This window comes from Prionailurus bengalensis, chromosome B1, assembly GCF_016509475.1.
Source record: "Prionailurus bengalensis isolate Pbe53 chromosome B1, Fcat_Pben_1.1_paternal_pri, whole genome shotgun sequence".
Taxonomy (NCBI): domain Eukaryota; kingdom Metazoa; phylum Chordata; class Mammalia; order Carnivora; family Felidae; genus Prionailurus; species Prionailurus bengalensis.
In genome coordinates, this window is record NC_057344.1 from 200,730,439 (window position 1) to 200,749,332 (window position 18,894).

Below are 18,894 nucleotides of genomic sequence, written 5' to 3' on the forward strand. Positions count from 1 at the left end.
GACAATTATATATAAGTCTACTTACCACCCCAGTCAAACTTTATACTGTAGTAACATGTATTATAGTGTCTTAAATTATAAATCTCCAATATAATATTACAGCTTTTTGCTTTAAATATAAATATGCATGTATATAATATTAAAAACATGGGTGATTTTGGTTTTTTTTTAATTAGGAGGAAAATAGTCCTTCATATTTACTTATATCTTTCATGAAAGCATGAATTTTTCTCTAATGTCATTTCCATTCGGCCTGAAGAATTTCCCTTAATATTTAATACGGTGCAAGTCTCCTGTCAGTGCATTCTCTATTTCATTTTATCTGAAATGTATTTATTTCATTTTCTTTTATGAAGAATATTTCTACCGAATACAGGCTATTGGGTTGACAGTTTTTTTCTCATTACGGGAAAGGTTTTGTACCATTGTCGCTTGGCCTGCATAGTTTCAGCTGAGAAGTCATAAAACTTTGAGTCATTACCATCTGGTATGTTGTGTGTCTCCTTTTAAGATTTTTCTTCAGTCTTTGACTTTCAGATGTGTGCCTAAATGGAAGTTCGTGAGGTTTTAAGAAAGTAATTTTTCTCTCTTTCTTAGATTTCCTGTATTTTTATTTATTTCGACTGTATTGCCCTTTGCTTTATGCAGCATGGCCACTGTAACTGCTTTAATGTCCTTTATTCTAATTCCAGCATCTTGGTCATCTTAGAAAATATATTGTTAACAAGCAACTAACTTGGTTTGATTCATGTGTGTCTCATAGGAAGGCACACAAATCTCAGTCTGCCCATTTTTTTCCTTCACTACGCTGCCCACAGCCTGCCCCATACAGCGATCCGTTGGGGTCGGCAGAGATTTGGACAGACCTCATGTGCCATGTTTGAGGGTCCCTTTCTCTGGATTTCTCAGAAGATGAGTTGTGGCTGAGAGAACTTAGGAGTTTTGCCTGTGATCTCATGGATAGTGGCTGAACTTCCATAACAACAACAGGCGTTTACAAATCCTACTGAACCTTTACTTCCTGTGGTTTATCATCCTCATGCTGAGCATTTAATGGCTTAAGGAAAAAGGAAGCATAGCACGGTGGGCATAGAAGCATATCATTTTTACCTTCACATTATTGACGGTTTGGTCCGGAATTGTCCGTACCCCTTCATGGCAGCCTACCAAATCTGTATGCGTGTGGCCCCATGGTTTCTGAAATTGGTTATATCCTGTCGTCATCCTTGAAAGTTTTGTCTACATTTTCTGCCTACACCTGTGCTGCTGTTCAATGCCTGCTGGTTTGGTTCTCAGAACCTGTAGTGCAGAGCATAAATGTATGAAAATAACAGTGATCATGGATCTTTTGAAAAATGCAGGCTTTCTAGAGGCTCAGTTTTGAAGTCATTCTTGGGTTGCCTCAGTTTCCTGATGATACCCAAATCCATGCAGAACGTCCACAAACATCCAGGACTCAGGATGATGTGCGCTTACTTTCAGGCAATAGCACCTAGCTTTGTTCTGCTCAAAATACCGAATAGTCACTGCCTTTCATGGTAGACGCAGATGAAGTCTGGGTGACTTGTTAACCTCAATATGGAGGTGGACTGGCGTAGGACAGAGAAAACCACCCTCCTCATATTGAATGGAGATTTTGGCTTTGCTCCCTGCCTTTGGCAGCTTCGAGATCTGGCGTGAAGAGTTTTCAAGCAAGACGTTTCATTGTTGAACTATGTCAATAGCCTTGGTTATCGGGAGAGAGCACATGCGAAGGCACAGAAATCTCACTTTCCTTTCGTGCTGGGAGGAGTTGTGCTTCTTCCGTGCGGTACCAAAGTAAACAGCTGTGGCCGATCCACTGATCTTAGTGAGAATTTACAGAGATTTAAAAAAAAATCATAATCCTTCTATGACTGAATTCTTGGACAGTGATGGTGCCACAGATTAATGTCTATCTACCCAGTGGAAACACTTTAGGTTTAGGGTCATGCTGACTCTGATATGTATTAGTTGTGGGTCCTGGAGACAGGAAACACTCTGAAGCTTTGTTTTCTCATCTGTAAGATGGAAAGAGAACAGAGAACCATAGAGAACTGTAGGGGCTGCAGTTTCTGACCGTCCAGTGTACTTTTCAGCCCCCTCTGTTGCCATCGTAACATCCCTTTCTCTAAATGAGAACACCTTCCCACTCCACGTGCAGCCAGGGCACCCCGCTCACCGTCCGAGAGGGGCACGTGATGTGGCTGTGCCATCCACACGGACCGTCTTCCGCTAGACCAGTGCTTGCTCTGAGGCGTAGCCTTGGGACCAGAGACCAACCATTCGTAACCGTGGAATCAGCGATGAAAGGCTTGTGCTTTGCCCCTCGTGAAGGACGTGATGTAAGAAAACACGTCTATGTTTGTTGGTGGTTGGTGAAGGCGAAAATCTATCTGCAGAAGGAAAGAAGGAGGCCTGCGGACAACGAAACAGATACAAGAGGTGGGTGGAGAAGAGAGGGTCCTCCTTGGGTAGGGTCCAGACTCGAGTGAGCAAGCGAGGCACCTGGGTACAACGTTCAAGGAGGCATTGCCCCCAGGGCCCTGCAAGTGCAGGTGCATACTTGCGTCCCATACTTGGTACTCTAGGCATCTTGCTTTCCTTGCCCTCGGTGGCCCTGCTGGCGACCGTCTGAGCTTGAGTCCTTCCGGTAGCTTATATTGAAGTGCAAGCAGGTTATCGGGAGGTGAACCCTAAAAAAGACCTATAGGAGAAGGGGCGTGAGACATGGAAAGAAGGGCAGCCGTTGATGAGTGTGGGATGAAGCCACTTAACTGCTCGGCACCTGGACTCACCTCCCCAGGGGAGCACCGGGAGACAACACAGAGTGTGCCCTGGGGGCAGCTGAACGTAGGGAAGGTAACGTTTTTTTATGCACAGTTCCTACTTCTTCCTTGGTGGAGGGCTGCTCCGAGAAGCATTACGCCTCCTGCACTTCTGGCTTGTCCCATTCAGAGCAGAAGCCCCCCCCCCCACCCCCCACCCCCCCGGAAGAGTCATAGATGCTCACAGTGAGCAGCCTGGAGGGTGTGAAGGCAAATGAGAGGGGACACGGACAGGCGCCGTCTTCTGGACTCTCCACTGTCCCGACCAGCTACCAAGACTGGCATCCTGTTTCGCTTACTTGAGATCATGTCGGGTTCCCGGCGTTTGCCACCTGCAGAGTCCAGGCTGGTCAGAAACTTGGAGTCATTGTCCTGGGAACCAGACACCTGCTATCATCCTGTTCCCCCAAAGGCCAAGTGCGCTGGGCGTTATTGTCTCTCCCCTTTACATATAGGATGAATCGGAAGCCTGGAGAGGATACCACGGCGACACACAGCCTGTCTTGTTTCCACACCTCCCTCCGCAACACTGGAGTTGGATTGAAACCTGCTTGCCTCACATGCACACCAGCAGGAAACCATGGCGGTCGAGAGGGGAGTCCCCATCCCTGTCCAGCAGCAATGATGTTTTGTTTCGGAAGCAGCAGAGCGTAGAGGAAGGAGGGAGCGAGGTGGAGAAGTCTGGGCCTTGCTACTTCTGGCCATGCGAACTTGGACCCATCACATAGCTTCTGCAGACCTCTGTTTGCCCCAGGATGTCTGGAGCGTTCTTAAAGGTTTCATGTGCAAATAAGTGACAGAGACCGTGCAGCCCCAGCACCGTGCCTGGCACGTGGTTGGCATTTTCAAATGCCTTTTGTGTCTTCTTGAAGCCAGCATGCCTGGAATTTTCCTGTGTGACCTGGTGGGTTCTGGAAGGTTTGGGCAGCCACCTGGAGGGACATGTCGGGGAGAAGACTTGGTTTTCCTAGCTGTGCCTGGTCATCGCACACCACATCTGCCTTCCCCATCAGACTGAGATTCCTGAGAAGTTGGGGCTGGTGGTATGCATTGCCCCGAGCTGTCAGCACCTGGCTCGGTGCTCGGCAAGCGGTAAGGGCCTGATAAATGCTGCCTAGCGAATGGATGAGAGAGAGAAGAGAGAGCCTGTCCACATGGCAACTGGCAGGGTGTGAAGCATGAACCCGATCCCGTGGTCACTGCTCCAAACGTCCAGCAGCTGCCCTTCCGCTCAGAATGCACAACCAGTCTTTCCACGCCAGCCCGCAAGGCCCCACAGTCTGGCTCATGCCTATTTTTCTGACACCCCTCTCTGCCCCTTCCATCTTCTTGCTCATTCCACTCAGCCCTTCTTCCCTTCTTCTTGTCTCCGGAGCTCGCTGAGCTTAACTCTAACTCAGCGTCTGTACGCTTGCTGTCCCCTCGGCCTAACTGCGCTCCACGGGTCTCTGCAAACCTCACTTACACCATACAGGTCTCTGCCTAAGCGTGTCCTCCCTTGGGGTCTTCCCTGAGCACCCACCGTACTTGACCACCCACCCCTGAGTTTTCCATAACCTTTCCCCGTGTCCCATATCCTTTACCTGTTCCAGTCCCTTTGCTTCCGAGCACCTGTTGCTACCTGGGACTCCATTGTGTATTTATTCGTGTGTCCTCTTGGTTATTGGTCTCATGCACGAGAACATAAGCTCTGTGAGGGCAGCAGCGTTTTCCTCAGTTCACTCTTGTGTCCCCCAGCACCTTCTAAACAGTGTATATACACATACATATGTTCATGTATACACATGCATGCCTAATGCATAGACCTACTATGCACACCCACTAAACAGTATGTATGGATACGTATGCACAGGCACTGAGCAGTGTATATATGCACACACATAAATGTACATGTGTATATGTGTATATATATTACAGATATATATTATATATATATTATACATATATTATATTATATTATATGTATATGTATATGTATATGTATATGTATAATATATATGTATTATATATATATAATATATATGTATTATATTATATGTATATGTATATGTATATGTATATATATAATATATATGTATTATATATATATATAATATATATGTATAATATATATTATATACATTATACATATATATATTATATATATATATATATACAGATACCAGTAAGCAGCATATATAAACACATGTGCACGTATAAGTGCGTATATACACATCTATAAATACATATGCATATATACACATGCAGTATATATATGCACACACATGTATGGACATGGGTAGATATACACACACACCCAGTAAGCAGTATATGTACACACAGGTACATATACAGACACATATACACACATCTGTAGGTACATATGCTTATATATACACACAGTATACATACATACACACAGACATAAAGTATGTGAATATATACACACATATACAGATATGTACCCTCTAAGCAGTAATATATACTGCTTCACGTGTATAGATATATATGTATATACATATACGTATGTGTGTATGTATATACTATACATATGTATATGTTGCTCTATGTTGTATGTTTTAATACCGTATATGTATACTGATATATATATACTATATTTAATATTATATATACTAATGTTTAATATAATTAATATATATTTATTATTATATCATATATAATTTTATATATTATAGTTATATCTTTTAGACATCATATATAGGATGTATAAAAATATATAATATATAATTTTAATACTATATGTAGTATTAAAATGTACAACATATAGCAGTATACATATATGTATATACATACGCGTCTGTATGTATGGGTATACTATACACGTATACCCCTCAAGCAGTGTATACACGTGTATACCCACATATATCCATAAACATATACACACACCCACCAAGCAGTGTGTATATGCCTATACACGTAGGTGTATATATCTATGCCTATATGTTGTGTATATGATACACACCTACGCATGAATACATATAAGTGAATGAGGAACTTGGCAATTAGCCAGACGACCGATGAGGTTGGCTGACTGTTTATCTGCTTGTCTCTGGGTTGGGGTCCTCGGATGTGTCTCTGTCCCCCCCGGCTGCAGATCTGCGTCTCACGTGTGGCCCTCCGGCTGCCTCGGGTCCCCTGCAGCCTCGCTCCCTGCCCTCCGCGTGCTCCCCTGACACCTCAGTGGTGGAGCAAGCACAGGCTCTCTTCTGCAGCAGCAGAGAGCATCCAGCAGTGTCTCGAGAGAGAGAGAGGGTGAAGTGTTCCGCTCTGAGTTCCCTTCGAAGTCAGTGGGGCTTAATTGTTTTCAAGGAAGAAGAGGAACCTTTGGCAGACCCTTCTGAGAAGTTTGCTTCAAAAGTGTCTTTCTCGGGTTGGCCATTGGGCCCTCGGCTTGAAGAACCGCAGGGTTGAAGCAAAATAAGCAGGAGTTGATTACAATTCACGGAATAGCCAGAGGCAGTCTGCGCAGAAAATAGCAGGAAGTGGCACCGAGTTACATGATAATAGCTCTCTGTGTCCCTCAAAGGAAGGTTCTGGAGAAGACTGGGCAGGAGAGGCCCGTGATGATTCCAGACTCCACCCTGCCTTACTGTGCAACAGTGACCCTTTCCCTACCCAAGCACGTTATTACTTGTCTCCTCCACATTCCACACTTTCATCTACATGTACATTCGTGGTGTAAAAAAATACATATCCGCTTGTTACCAGACTAACCGCTTTAGTGACCAGACTGCAATAAATCCATGTAGGAATTAAACAGATGAGATTTTCTTTTCTTTTTTTTTTTTTTTTTAACGTTTATTTATTTTTGAGACAGAGAGAGACAGAGCATGAACGGGGGAGGGGCAGAGAGAGAGGGAGACACAGAATCGGAAGCAGGCTCTGGGCTCCGAGCCATCAGCCCAGAGCCCGACGCGGGGCTCGAACTCACGGACGGCGAGATTGTGACCCGAGCTGAAGTCGGATGCCCAACCGACTGAGCCACCCAGGCGCCCCAACAGATGAGATTTTCTATATGTAAACTTGAACGTGTAGAAACATTTGACTTAGGTTTTTTTTGTTTGTTTTGTTTTGTTTTTTTAGTGTTTTAGATTTTTTTTTTTTTTAAATCTTTTAAGGTTGCTGGGCCTCCAATATAATGGTAGCATACACAGCAGGAATCCAACGGTAAATGTTTACGGTAACTGCTCTGTCCTGGCATTGTTCCAGTTGTTTGCGATGGTTCTCTGAACAAGCAGCACAAAGACTAACACGCAAACGTTAAACAAACACGGTGAGGTGGTGACGATAATTGTTCTGCGGAAGATGCACAGCGCAGCAACCCGGGGCGGGGGTGAGACTGCTTTCCTGGGAGGAGAGGACAACAGGGAAGGGTGCTCTGAGAAGGACACATTTAAGCCAAGACCTGCCGAGAGGAAAAAAGACCATGTGAAGATCTGGGGGAAAGAACATCGTAGACAAAAGGGACAGCAGAATGCAAAGGCCCTGTGGCAGGGACAGCGGGCAGTAGGGCAGGTAAGAGCAGATGTGTGTAAGGTGCCCAGCCAGCACCGTGGCTGCCTCCATGAGGGCTCGGAGTATATGGTTGCTGTCTTTAGGAAAACGCACAAGTTAATCAATTTACAGCACAAAGGGGTTAGAGAGATACGACTCCAGGGTCTGACAGAGCTGAGTTGGAATTCTGGCTTAAGCAGGTGATTCTGGGCAAGCTGCCTGACTTCCTGCGCCCGTGAGCTGTCCCTCTTATGTAAGAGTCATTTTTAGAATTCTTAAACACGATGCTTTTACTAGAAGCCTTTATTGTTTGTGCCGACATCTTTTATAAAAGATGGAATCCATTTCTTTTTAATGAAATATTTAGTCATTTCATATTAATTAGGTCGTGTTTGGCTTGAAGCATAGGTTGGAGGAATTTGCCGGCTCCTGGGGATCGCTTTATTAAGAGCTGAATATCGCAGGAAATGCAGGCTCACTCGTGAATGGCTTTCAAGCATCGACCAGAGCAAATGAGCCATTACTGGCCCATCAGACAGACTTCCCAGCTATCTTGCATTTGCTGACATCTTCCCATAAGGATGTCTCATTCTGTCCTCTGGACGAGCGTTTTCCGGCCTTCTTCATCCATGGAGTGGTTCCAAACTCGCTTCACCCGAAAGGCCAGGTTTCCAGCAGTAAAGGGTGTCCTGGGGCACTTGTTCCCATGACTTTTTTTGGCATTTCCTGACACTGTGGTCTCCCCTGTCACTCGTGGCGGGGGAGGAGGGGATCAGCGAATATATAAGCAGTGACATCGATTTATTTACAAAACACGGGATCCGCTCTTGGAATTACCTCCAAAGCCTCCTCCGCCTGCTGTCAGAAAGACTCCCCTCCTCCCCAAACCCAGGTTTTCCACGTGACTTGCTTGTTCTGTCCCTCATTCAGTTGGTCGCAATTGTATCCCCGGGATCCACTTTTGAGTTTTACCTTCAGTGGCACCTTCACCGGAGGATCCAGAATAATGTTTGACCACATACCTGGGCGCCATGGCCCGGCCCAGCTGACACATAAAGTTCCCCATCGTAACAATTGTGAAATTGTTCCCGAGGCCTTTCTTGGACCACTTCTGCCCATCCTCCCGGCATTCTCTGCTTTTGCCCTCAGAACACATATGAATGACGATCCTCATCATGATATTAGTAAATAATGTAGAAAGCGATTACCATGCAGCCTTCATAACCACTCCGTAAGATAAGTACACTCCTGTCCCCATCTTGCAGACAAGCAAGTTGAGGAAGCTGCTGTCATATGCTAACGTGTGCCGTGACACGTGCGGTTTCCTTACACCCCCAGGGGGGTTGTGGTGATACAGTTCCTCCTCTCTCCCTCACTATCCTCCATTCTCATAAAGCCAGCCCTTGATGGCTGAGACACAGCCCCTTCCAGAATGCCTTTCCCCAGTCCCATAACCTGGTGAGGATCCCTCTTCTGGGTCTTTTTGCCTCATAACCTCCCCCACATCACTGCCTTTTCTTAAATAGTCATTATCTATCCATTTAGTCCTTCAGCGGGCCACCCATAGCAACCAGGTGCCTGCCGTGTGCTGGGCACCGTCTGGCCACGGAAGACAGAGCCGTGAACAGAAGAGAGAAAAGTCCCCGTTATCCTGGGGTTTATGACACGGGAGTGGGGACTGACCGTGGAGAAACCAATAAACCAAGATGCTTGTTCAGTGACAGGAGCCGGGCAGGTGGTAGAGCAAATGGGGACTGAGGAGGGGTCTGCTCTGTCACAGAGAGAGGTCTGGGATGCCTGCCTGATAAAATGAGTCGTGAGCAGAGCCTGGGGGAGGTGAGGGCCCAAGACTGGGATCTGCAGGGGAAGAGTGGGGCCCATCCAGGAAGGGCAGGGAGGCCGGGCAGGGAGTAGAGTCACGGACGTGCTTGGAGAGGAGGTGGGGCCAGGCCACGGAGGGCCCAGTGGCTAATGGTGAGTGACTTTGGCTGTTGTTGTTGAATGTTGTCTGCTGGTCCCGTTTAACCTCGAGTTTGTGGAGGGTGCCACATCTTCATAGCTGGCATGGTACCAGGCCCATGGCAGGCATTTAATAACTGTTATTCATCCAGATGAGTATTTTTCTTGAGGCCAGCTTTTGGTTACTCCAGTGAGGCCGCCATTGGTGAGACGCCACATGGGCCTCCTGTGCTGTGAAAAATGTCCGTATCGTTTGTATATTAGATGGGAATGTTCTCAGCAGCAAGAAACAGAAAATCTGCCTTCCGCTGGTTTAAACAAAGAAGGTGCTGTTTGTGTGTGTGTGTGTTTTCTCACATAACAAGAAATCTGAAGGTAGGTGACCCCATGATAACAGGGTTGGCATCTCTGAGATGCCCTTGGCCTCATGGTCACAAAGGGCTGCTGCAGCCCCAGACATTACATAGGTGTTCAAGGTAGGAAGGACAAGAAAAGTGGTGAAGGACAAGAAATTGGGACCGTCTGTAGCTATTTCCTGTTATCCCCAAAGCAAGACATCCTAGAAGCCTCCAGCAGACTAATAATATCTAATTGGCCAGAACTATGGCATCCACTGGCTGTGAGTGTTTATGGATCACACTGCCTCCTTGAAGAAAATTGTTGTCCTATTACAGAGGAAGAAGGGGGAGGATGCGTATTGTGTCGTTCGCCATCATTGTCTGCCAAAGATCGTCTTCTTGTCACGTAGGGTGTCTAAACAATGGAATCCAGCATGATCACTGTCTTTAGTGAATGTATTTCATCCTGATTTTTTTTTTCTTGCGTTTCCCCAAATCGGTTGTTTCCCAGAGTGTTGCTTCTGCGAGCATAGCCAGTGTGCTTTAATGCACCGTATAGCAATTTATTCACTCCGCGGCGTTTACTAAGCGCGGTTTAGCTGGGGGTGGGTGGGCACACAGAGATTAGCGGAGTCTGGCGGGGGACTGAGGTCGGGGGGGGCGGCTTCAGGGTGGCTCACGGAAGGGCAGTGCCAGCCTTTGTACCCGCACAGCTCAGAGTTCCCAGCTCAGCTCGGATCTCTGATTCTGGAGTCACCTGAACCCCAGGGGCTGGCTTGCCTGAGCTGTAAGGTAGAGGTTAGAGTTGCTGACCACCAAGGTCACTGACGATGCAGCCAGACAGGGACTTTCCTGGAGTCCAGCAAAGGGATTCTCCACCAGCCTGTACCTCAGACTTTCCGGGGGAGCTTTTTAAAAACCACAAAATCCCAGGACCCTCCCAGACCTCTGGGTTTGCTGCAGAACCCACGTCACCAGCACTCTGAATGGGAAGTCGGGCTGGGGACCCCCAAGCCGGGGCTGTGGAGGTTTCCAATGCGCATCGGCCCCCTTCCCCCCCGGATGGAGATGGTCCGCCTGACATGCGCCTTTCTTCCAGCAAGTCCCCTGAAATCCAGTCTAGCCTGCATGTGTTTATTTGTCTCGATAAATTGTGATTCACAGTGATAACATCAGTTCCTAATCAAATTAGAATAATGAGGAATGTTAATTGGGTGCTTGCCTTTTGGCAGCTTGGGTGGCTTTGGCCAAATTGCTCACTGTCTGCCTCATCAGCTGTCGTTTCTCCTGGAAAGGGTTCTGTGCCTCCCTGAGAAGGAGCACTGGTGCCACTGGGGACCCACCTCTTCTATCTTGAAGTTGGAGGTTCTCGGACCCTGGCAGTCACATGGTGGAGAGGAGGAGCGCCCACCTCTCCTCTGGAGCACCTGCCATGAGCTCATGAGGCTGAAATGCTGCGTCGGATTCAATAGATTCCCGTTCCCCCCCCCCCCCCCCCATCACGTGGTTGCCATGGGATTTGGAGCCGGGAGGAACAGAAGCCCCTTGTCTTGCGCTGCAAATGCAGTGGCACAAGAATGCCAGCCTGCTTGCGGCCACATGGGGCAGGGTGGGCACAGTTGTAAATGAAATCCAGCTCCCTTGTGGACTCTAACTCCGGCCTGGAGGTCAGGGCCAGGGAGGCCTTCGGATCAGGAGGTGGTGATGCCTGCAGGGACTGAGGCGATGGAGGGCTTGGCTTGCAGGAGGGGATTCTAAGCAGAGGGGATACAATATGCCCCTGCTGGGAGTAGAGGGCCAAGATGACAAGTTCACATGTCGGAGCCCCTGAGAATTTAGGGTTGGATAGGGAACCGGGCAGCGTGGCCCCTGCCTTCGTGATGCCTGGGTTCTGACTATCAGACCGTGAATACGGATTTATAATCCCCTGTATGGGGGCACCTGGGCAGCTCATTGGGTTAAGTGTCTGACTTCAGCTCAGGTCATGATCTCACAGTCTATGAGATCGAGCCCCACGTGGGGCTCTGTGCTGACAGTTCGGAGCCTGGAGTCTGCTTCGGATTCTGTGTCTCCCTCTGTCTCCACCCATCTTCCCCTCTCTCTCTCTCTCTCTCTCTCACTCACTCACTCAAAACTAAATAAACATTAAGAAAAGGAGTTTCCAGAGTGCCCGGGTGGTTCAGTCAGTTAAGCTTCCGACTTCAGCTCAGGTCATGATCCCACCTTTTGTGGGTTTGAGCCCCGCGTCGGGCTCTGTGCTGATAGCTCAGAGCCTGGAGCCTGCTTCGGGTTCTGTGGCTCCCTCTCTCTGCACCTTCCCCCGCACTCCCTCCACTCGCATTCTGTCTCTCTCTCTCTCAAGAATAAATACACATATGTATCTCTATCTCTATCTCTATCTCTATCTCTATCTCTATCTCCATCCCTGTCTCTGTCTCTATCTCTGTCTCTGTCTCTGTCTCTGTCTCTCCTGTACGAAGGACCACAGGATTCATAATCCCATGTAGGATGCAGCACAGGGTTCGTAATCCAGGGTGTGGAGCCACATGTGATTCCTAATCCAGTATATGAAGAAGCAGCACAGAATTATAAACCAGCATGTCAAGTAGCTTGATAAAAATAGGGACTTCGGGAGCCCATTGGGGAGAGTGCTAAATACAGTCTTTAAGGATAAAAGGAAGCTTCCTAAAGAAAGCAATGAATGGGCAGAGTTAGCAGGGGAGACGGTAGGGGAGGAGGCAAGAAGGACAAGAAGAAGGCCGCCGGGGCAGAGGCATTCTTCGAAGAAATTCTAAAGGGTTTGAGACAGTTGGGTGGTGTGTGTATTTGTGTGTGTCACATGTCAGGGGTCAGAGGCAGGGAGGGCTAGGAATGCCAAGATACAGACCTTGAAAATTTCCTGAAGGCGAAAGAAAGCCCTTGAAGGGCTTCGAGTCCCATTTTTCAGAAGCCTCCACTAGGCAGAAGGACGTGTGCAGAGATCAGAGCAGAGGTGGGACCGACCGGTTAGGAAGCTATTACAGTGAAATTTTCCTGTCTGAAATGTCACGCGTTAAACTCCGAATAGCAGGAATCGCTCTGGTCACAGGGACTCGTGTAGAGAGGACGCAGGCCTCGGGGTTGGGCTGGAATGTGGGGTGCTGGGAAGCACAGACTTGGGGAGCTGAGTGCCCTCGGCCCCTCCTCTTTCTCCAGGGCTCAGGGTTGGATTCCAGGCATCAGTCTGTCCGTCACCCACCAGCCCACGTTTACCGGGCGCCTGCGTGGACCACACGCTCTGCTGGGCTCCTTGGGGAGCTGCCCGGAGACCTGGTGCGGTCAGTCCTGATGCCCACGGGCGGGAGAGTGAGGATCACAGGGGTGCTTGGCCGAGTCGCTCAGCCACAGGTGGATGGCCGTGAGGGACACGTACAGATCATTTCGTGTCCTCTGGTTGCCATAACAAAGAACCACAGGCTGGGTAGCTTAGAACAGGAGTGGATCTCACTGTTCGAGGGCTCAAGGGAGGGTCCATCATGTGCCTCTCTCCTAGGGGGGAGTCAGCAAACCTGTGTGTCCCTTGGCTTGTTCACATGTCACCTCCCCAAGCTCTGCCCGCACGGTCACATCACCCTCTCCTCTGTGCCTTCTCCCTTCTCTTCTCTTACTGTAAAGACACCAGTCGGATTCAGAGCCCATCCCGATCCAAGGAGATTAATTATCTCTGCAAAGACTCCTTTAGCCACATAAGGTCCCATTCCTAGGCCCTGGAGGTGAGGACACAGTCTCTTGGTGTGGACATCTCTTGTCCAGAATAGCTGCTCAACCGGTAAGTGAGCTGGTTCTTCCCTTCCTCTTTGGTCTTGTGGATTCCATCCCCTGTGTCTCCTCACCTGCCTGAGAGAAAGCCTGGGGGCTGTCCCCAAGTGTCCCCACTTCCTTGGCTCTGCCGCGGGAAGGGCTCCACTCAGCCACCACAGCCAGAGGAGGAAATGTTGCCTCGACCTGCCCGGACCTCCCACCGGCACCCCTGCCCTTCCTTCGGGTGAATCCCCTCTGGTGGTTTTGGTGAAGGCCTGGTGGTCATAATAACAGCTGCCATTTGTGGAGTGTCTCTGTCCCAGGAGCATTATTTGTTACAATGCCGTAAAGAAGTAAAGAACGCTAATCTCGTTCAGCACCTGTGCCGTGCAGCACCACACTGCGCCCTTCAGACACATCCCTTCCTGTGTCCTCACAGCAGGTCCTGGAGGTCCCATTTTACTGATGAGCAGACTGAGGCTCAGGGAGGGTGGGCGACTTACCCATGGTCACACGGCAAAGAGCTGGAATATAAGCCCCAGAGCCCAGACTTTCTGCGTGTCTGTGACTTCCCAGCAGATGTTCATCTCTACCCGGTGCACGAGCCTTGCCTTACGTCTCTCGTTTCAGCCTCGATGTCCGGGTCGGGGCGATTCAGTTGTTGTGATCAGCCTGGCTTGGCCAAGGAGGAGGTGAGGCCAGAGATAGGTGGGTGGTCCCACTCGTGGTCAGCAAAGAGGGCTAGGAGCAGAGCCCAGCTCTCCTGGTCCTGGGTCCAGCCTCCTGAGCGCACATAGACTGCTTCTATGAGGTCTTAGAGAGTAGACCCAAGTCCTCAGTTTACCTAGGAGGGAGTCAAGGCACAGCCACGCTCGAGTATTCATCAGCGTTGAGCCGACAGGGCCTCCTCCCTTGACCCCCCCTTTGTTTGCTTGCGAAACTGAACTTCAAAGCTGTCCCCAGCCTCCTGTGCCGGCCACCCTTCTCTGTCTTGTTCTGGAAAGTCACAGTTGCAAGCTCTGTTCAGAGCCCCGGGTCTCTTTGAAGGCTGGGGCTCTAACTGCACTTGGAAGAGCCTTCTCCAGTCCCTCCCCTGTCCCTGTCTCGGAGCAGTGGTGAGAGCCATGCTTCCCCTGCCCAGGAGGTGACGGCCCTCTCTTGGCACCTTTGCCCTCTGTAACTGAGGAGGGTCACGGAGGTCTTTATCTGCCTGGCCACGGAACCGGGCCCTTGCACGGACTCGAGCTAACCACAGCCTAAGCTTCCTCAGCCGATGCACACGGCTGGACTTGGGGGCTCCCAGCAGTGCCTGCCGAATGTCTCTTGGGAGACGTCACCGGAGGAGTAAGCGATGGGAACCGCTGTCCGCTGCGTGTCTGCCTGCACGTGTGGGCCTCGGGGACTTGTGTCCAGGGTTCTGGAAGTTCTCTGCTAGGATGCCCGCAAAGCCGGGGGGCCCTGTGGTGCTTTTGCACGGCACACCCTTGCCTCCTCGTGTTTTATAGTTTCAGGTTCACCGGAAAGGAGCTTCCGTGGGCCTTCAACCTCACGTCACTGACTTTAGTGCCTGGAGATCATCCTGGTGGAGGGTGCGTGAAATGTGCTATTTAAGACCTTAAGATTCGGGACATTCATCGCCGTCTGATATGCCGGGCACTCCTCCTTCCTGGGTCTCATTTAGTTGCGTGTAGTTTCCCTCCTCCGGTGGCCCAGGGTGGGCTTGGCGAACTCAGTTCGTACGGAGGCCGAGACCGGGGCTCAGAGAGGCAGAACCGAAGCGTGAGTTGGAGTCCAGGCTTTCCCCACTGTCTTGTATCTGCTCGGACAGATTCACGGCATGGCAGAGCTGAAAGGAGTCCGCTTTCCAGCAACGTGGCGTGCCAGAGAAACCCCCGGGCTCCTGAGCCGGGTGCCCAGGCCTTCTGTCTCGAGTGCCCTGTCCTCGGGGAGGAGGCATGCTGGTGAGGAGTGCCGGCTGGGGAGGCGGAGTCTGGGTTTGAGTTGCAGCCGCGAGGAGGTCAACAAGCCTTCCTTTATCTGACAAATGAGGATCATCATGGAAGCTACCTGCACTGGGTTGAATAGTATCCCCCCAAATTCGGGTCCTGCTGTATACCCCTCCGTTACCCTATAAGCCTCTTCCTTTTCCATCGTTCCATCTGTTGGTGCTCGCCCTCTGGCACTAACTCCTCCAGGGAGCCCTCCCTGATGGCCTGTTCTCCCACTAGCCCCCCGCGCCCCCCGGTAAGGGGTCACTCCAGAGTCAGACTGTCTGGCTTTGACTGTCCGTCCTGACACTTAGGGGCTCGTTGGACGCTGGGTGTCCTCATCAGTGCCCTCGGGGCACTCCATCCCGCTCGAGGGAAGTTGGAGGCTTTACTGGAGAGGCCCTCGAGCAGATTACCAGGGAGAGCGTTTGCCCAGCGTCCAGCCTGCAGTCCAGCGCTCGGCATGCGGGAGCTGCTGTCACTGTGTCCCGCTCCACCGTCGCTCCCCCAGTGCCCACGCACCTTAGATTGGGGGTCGCCAGGAGCAGCCTCCGAGGCTCTTGAGTCCGGGGCACCGGAGAGGTGACAGCAGCACGGGGCAGGTGGGTTGGGAGGTGAGTCAGGGGAGGAAAGGCAGCAAACTGCCCGTAAGGGACGTTCCATCGAGCCAGGTGCCCCGTGGACCAGCTCTCCCTCCGACTCTGGGAGCCTCAGACGTCCCCCACGGGACGGTCAAGGGGCCTGGGGCAGGGATGCTGCTCCTGCAGGACTTGACTGTCCAGTGTCGCCAGTCTGCTGCCTGGGCAGCAAAGCGGGCACTGCTGGAGGAGAGCATCCTTGAGCCCAGAAAAGCAGGGCTGGCCGGCGGAGGCGCGCACGGAGGCGGGGAGGGCCCGGGGGTGCGGGTGGGCAGTGACACCACGTTTCTGGGGGCTGCAGGCATTGGTGCATTTGTCTGTTGTCCTCCCGGTCTGTGCGCTCCTTGAGGGCGCTCCTTGAGGCTGTATCTGCAGCTCCTTTGCCAGCACACAGCCCTCGCTCGGTCTAAGTACCTGCTCAACAGGTGCTTCTGGTCCGGGTCTCGTCTTACAGGTGCGGAGAGGAGAGGTCGTGGCCTGGCCAGCCCTGCTCCGCCAGCAAGTTTCCGGAACAGAGACTCAAGCCCAGAGCGAGGAGTGTGGGGAGGGGCTGACTTTTTTTTTTTTTTTTCCTTCCATTTTGGTAAACGTTGGCCTGAATGTTCTCCCCGTTGGCCGTTGCCCAGGTATGCATCGTGCAGAAGCGGGACACAAAGAAAATGTACGCGATGAAGTACATGAACAAGCAGAAATGCATCGAGAGGGATGAAGTACGGAACGTCTTCCGGGAACTGCAGATCATGCGGGGGCTGGACCACCCTTTCCTGGTCAACCTGTGGTGAGTGATCGCACGCGGGGCTCCCGTGCCAGCCTCACTGTGGGGCCACGTGCTCGGGGGAAGCTTCTGCCTGGTGGAGGCATAGCGAGGACACTTTCTGTGCTCGGATATTCTTCGGGGTATTTTGCGGAGCGTGTACTCCGATGGCTGTCTTGTGGGGTGCATGCTCTCGTGAAATCTGGAAGAATCTGCTTGCTGTTCTTAATATGTATTTTTAAGTTTATTTATTTTGAGAGACAGAGAGAGCGTCAGCAGGGGAGGGGCAGAGAGACAGAGAGAGGAGAGAGAGATTCCAAGCAGGCTCTGTGCTCTCAGCTCGGAGCCCGAGGTGGGGCTTGAACTCACGAAGCGTGAGACCACAACCCGAGCCGAGACCAAGGGTCAGTCGGACGCTTAACTGACTGAGCCATCCAGGCACCCTAGCACCTGCGCACTTGAATTTTAATTCTGTTCTCTTATGTGATGGATCAGAGTTGAAAATAGATTTCGAAGGGAAGGTTTTTGTATTTCCAAGAAAACACGTGGAATGTCGTAAGAGAAGCCCAAATAGAGGGGAACTGAACTCTTTAAAAAAAATAGCTCCCTTAGTGTTGATGGCAAAAAAGCCTCAGGAGGGTTGCCCGGTGTGGATGTGCTGAACTCCAGGTTCCGAATATGGCGCCCAAGGCCTGCCATTATCCATGTTCTAGAACTTTCTCTCCATCCCCTCCCTGGCTACTGTCTCTGCTTTAAATTGGCATCCTAGAAATGCTGCCTGCTCGTGGTTTCCTGTCCCTGTGTCTTTGCAGTGGTATCTCCTCTGCCTGAAATTTCCACGTGCATCTCACCCCCGGCTGCCTCTAACCAAATCCCGCACATTACTTTCATCCTGCTTAGAGGTCACTCGGGGCGGGAGCCTTCCCTAACCCACGGGCCAGCTCAGTGCCCCTCACCGTCTCCACCTGCTCTGTGCTTGACCCACCGGCACAGCCTTGCCCGCAGTGAGCCCGGATCCAAATCACTGGCTTACTTGTCTGCTTTCCAAGGAATAGCTTGCTCCCTGAAGGAGGGGGTGCCATCTCTTGGTTCTTCGTCTCTGAGAGTCTCACACGGTTGCAGACGTGTTGGAGGCATTTGCTCAAGGTTCCCTGAGCGGGATTTTGTTGAAGGGACAGAACAGGCTGTTCTAGGAAACACATTCTGCACCTCCATTGGACATCCTAAGTGACCCCCGATGGGGAAGTCGAGTCTAGCTCGTCTTCCTCCTACGGTATCACCCATTATGTCCGTTGTGTCTCACGCGCAGAGCCCTCCGAACAAGGGTGATGGAACAAGGGGACATCAGCTGTCCTGCTTGAGAAAACCATGCAGGCCAATGCCGCACATCTCCATGGGGACAAGCCTACCTGTGTGGTACACGCTAGAGCCTGAGTAGCAAGTACAAGTCTCCAGGGAGGGATCCAGACACTTCAGTCATTTGGAAACAACCAGTGAACCCCCTCGTGTTGCAGTCACTCTAGAAGGAAATTTTTCAAAAGGAAATTTCTAATTTTGTTTAATGTTTATTTTTATTTTTGAGAAAGACAGAGCATGAGCGGGGAAGGGGCAGGGAGAGAGGGAGACACAGACCCTGAAGCAGGCTCCGGGCTCTGAGCTGTCCACCCAGAGCCCGACGTGGGGCTCGAACTCACAAACTGTGAGATCATGACCTGAGCCGAAGTCAGACGCTTAACCGACTAAGCCACCCAGGCGCCCCTAAAGAGTAAATTTCTAATCAGAAAAGCAACATACGTTTATTGCAAAACACACAAAATAAAATCCATATGAAGGCAACAGTGATTCAGAATCCCACCTCCCCTGGATTACATTTTGGTGTGTAATTCTCTTTGTATTTCTTTTCTCGTATCGGTATGACCATATATGTTATTGGTATAAGAACGTAATGCATGACAGGGTGCCTGGGTAGCTTAGTCAGTTGAGCGTCCGACTTTGGCTCAGGTCATGATCTTGCAGTTGGTGAGTTTGAGCCCCACATCCGGCTCTGTGCTGACAGCTCGGAGCCTGGAGCCTGCTTCGGATTCTGTGTCCCCCTCT

The 18,894-nt window shown here is 50.5% G+C and overlaps 1 protein-coding gene across 5 annotated transcripts in view; it reads left to right on the plus strand.

Moving 5' to 3' along the window:
• The window catches only part of STK32B (serine/threonine kinase 32B), a 397,698-nt gene that overhangs the window by 109,521 nt on the left and 269,283 nt on the right, over positions 1-18,894 (plus strand). For all 5 annotated transcript variants that reach the window (XM_043572988.1, XM_043572987.1, XM_043572989.1 and 2 more), the window contains exon 3: positions 16,670-16,821. In XM_043572988.1, coding sequence (XP_043428923.1) covers positions 16,670-16,821 — 152 coding nt within the window. The remainder of the gene's footprint in view (positions 1-16,669; positions 16,822-18,894) is intronic.